The sequence below is a fragment of the Nansenia antarctica genome (genome assembly GCF_963989245.1).
Source record: "Nansenia antarctica genome assembly, chromosome: 8".
NCBI lineage: Eukaryota > Metazoa > Chordata > Actinopteri > Argentiniformes > Microstomatidae > Nansenia > Nansenia antarctica.
Window position 1 is genome coordinate 29,705,455 of NC_137678.1, and position 2,500 is coordinate 29,707,954.

Genomic DNA, 2,500 nt, shown 5'->3' on the forward strand with positions numbered 1-2,500 from the left:
TGGCGTTATTTTATGAAAGTGTGTGTTCTGTGATTGATAATGGCCAACATGTGCCGTCGGTAGCAGTTTCAGCTGTTCATAACGCTTTGTTGTCTTTGAGTAGTCTCAATAAAGAGCTTTTCACCCCCTCCCTTGTTCAAACACACCCTATTGGTCACAGAGGTGGGTAAATGCATTGCAGCTGAGAAGGACATTCAACGCTAAACAGTGTCAACAAAGACTGTGTGACTCCCTAGGGGGCGAACTCCCCAACTCCAAACCCTCTGTCTCGATCCACACCGCCCCACACACCCCACACACCCCACACACTCCACACACCCCACACCACCCCACACACTCCACACACCCCACACACACCCCACACCACCCACTCCACACACCCCACACCACCCCACACACCCCACACCACCCCACACACCCCACACCACCCCACACACCCAACACACCCCACACACTCCACACACCCCACACACCCCACACCACCCCACACACCCCACACCACCCCACACACTCCACACACCCCACACACCACCCCACACACTCCACACACCCCACCCACTCCACACACCCCACACACTCCACACACCCCACACACACCCCACACCACCCCACACACCCCCACACACCCCACACACACTCCACACCACCCCACACCACCCCACACACCCCACCCCACCCCACACACCCCACACACCTCACCCCACACCACCCCACACCACCCCACACACCCCACACACTGCACACACCCCACACACTCCACACCACCCCACACACTGCACACACCCCACACACTCCACACCACCCCACACACTGCACACACCCCACACACTCCACACCACCCCACACACCCCAGAACCACTGCTTGCCCCCTGCCCAGCTTCCTTCCGAGGGTTCCACCACAGCCTCAGCAGGGGCGGCTCTCTGATGTGGCAGCCCAGTCTCCTGGCCTATCAGAACCCTGCTACACACACACACACACACAGACACACACACACACACACACCCACACACACACACACACCCACACCCCTGCTCCCCATCAGACCCCCGCTGGGCCGCTACAGCATGAGGGCAGATTAGAAACTTAAGATATGAGGTGTTATAAGCCATATTGTGTGTGTGTGTGTGTGTGTGTGTGTGCGCATGCGTATGTGTGTGTGTGTGTGTGTGTGTGTGTGTGCGTGCGTGCGTGCGTGTGTGTGTGTGCGTGTATGTGTGTGCGTGCGTGTGTGTGAGTGTGTGTGTGCGTGTGTGCGTGTGTGTGTGTGTGTGTGTAAAGGGGATGTGTATGAGCGAATGGTAGAGAGCTTGGTTTGGACAGGGCCTCTCTCTTACACTGTTGAGATGTGACGGCGCATTAATGAGGATTAGGAGTGTGTGCGTGTGTGTGTGCGTGTGTGTGCGTGGTATATGTGTGTGTGTGTGTGTGTGTGTGTGAGTGTATGTGTATATGTGTGTATGTGTATATGTGTGTGTGTATATGTGTGAGTGTGCGTCTGTGTTTATGTGTGTGTGCGTGTGTGTATGTGTGTGTGTGTGTTTATGTGTGTGTGTGCGTGTATAAGTGTATGTATGTGTATATGTGTGTATGTGTATATGTGTATGTGTAAATGTGTGTGTGTGCATGTGTGTGCATGCGTGTGTGCGCGCGCGCGTGTGAGTGTATAATATTACAGTTATGCTAACTGACAACGTCAACACAACCCTAAACCGCGGCTACCACCATCCGTCTTCTTTCCCGCCGCTAACATCCCCAGGCAGCGTGACACAGCGTGACGGGTACATGGAGGGAGAGGGGAGGAGCTCCGGCCGGACTCACCACACACACTGATGTTGCAGTACTCCCACGGCACCTTAGGATCTGTGGTGTAACACCACGGCCGTAGGCGGTTGTCTGGGTTACGGCAGTAGTTGTCGTTCAGACCTTTATCTGGGTATCTGGGAGAAAAGAAGAGAGGGAGAAAAGAGAGGGGAGGTGGGAGGGAAAAGAGGGTGATAGAGTGAGAGTGGGAACAAGAACAAGAGAGGGAGAGGGAGGGAGAGAGAGAGGGGGAGGGAGGGAGAGGGAGAGAGAGAGGGAGAGAGAGGGAGAGAGAGGGAGACAGATAGGGAAAGAGAGGGAGAGAGAGGGGGAGAGAGGGAGAGAGAGGGAGAGAGAGAGGGGGAGAGAGAGGGAGAGGGAGAGAGAGAGGGAGAGAGAGGGAGAGAGAGGGAGACAGATAGGGAAAGAGAGGGAGAGAGAGGGGGAGAGAGGGAGAGAGAGGGAGAGAGAGAGGGGGAGAGAGAGGGAGAGAGAGGGAGAGAGAGGGAGAGAGGGGGGGAGAGAGAGGGAGAGAGAGGGAGAGAGAGAGAGGGAGAGAGAGGGGAAGAGAGGGGGAGAGAGAGGGAGGGTTATGACAAATACATGGAGATTAAGAGCTGGACCACAGCGTTTGGAGAGGTACAGTAACAGTAACGCCCTCTCCTGTGTATTAGGGTTGAGAGAGTTTGTGCAGCTGTG

The 2,500-nt window shown here is 55.6% G+C and overlaps 1 protein-coding gene across 1 annotated transcript in view; it reads right to left on the minus strand.

The window, feature by feature from the left end:
* Positions 1 to 2,500, minus strand: part of hgfa (hepatocyte growth factor a) — a gene marked incomplete at both ends in the record, with an annotated part of 37,035 nt that overhangs the window by 12,337 nt on the left and 22,198 nt on the right. Inside the window, one exon of the mRNA XM_080538256.1 lies at positions 1,820 to 1,938. Within this exon, the coding sequence (XP_080394382.1) occupies positions 1,820 to 1,938 (119 nt within the window). The remainder of the gene's footprint in view (positions 1 to 1,819; positions 1,939 to 2,500) is intronic.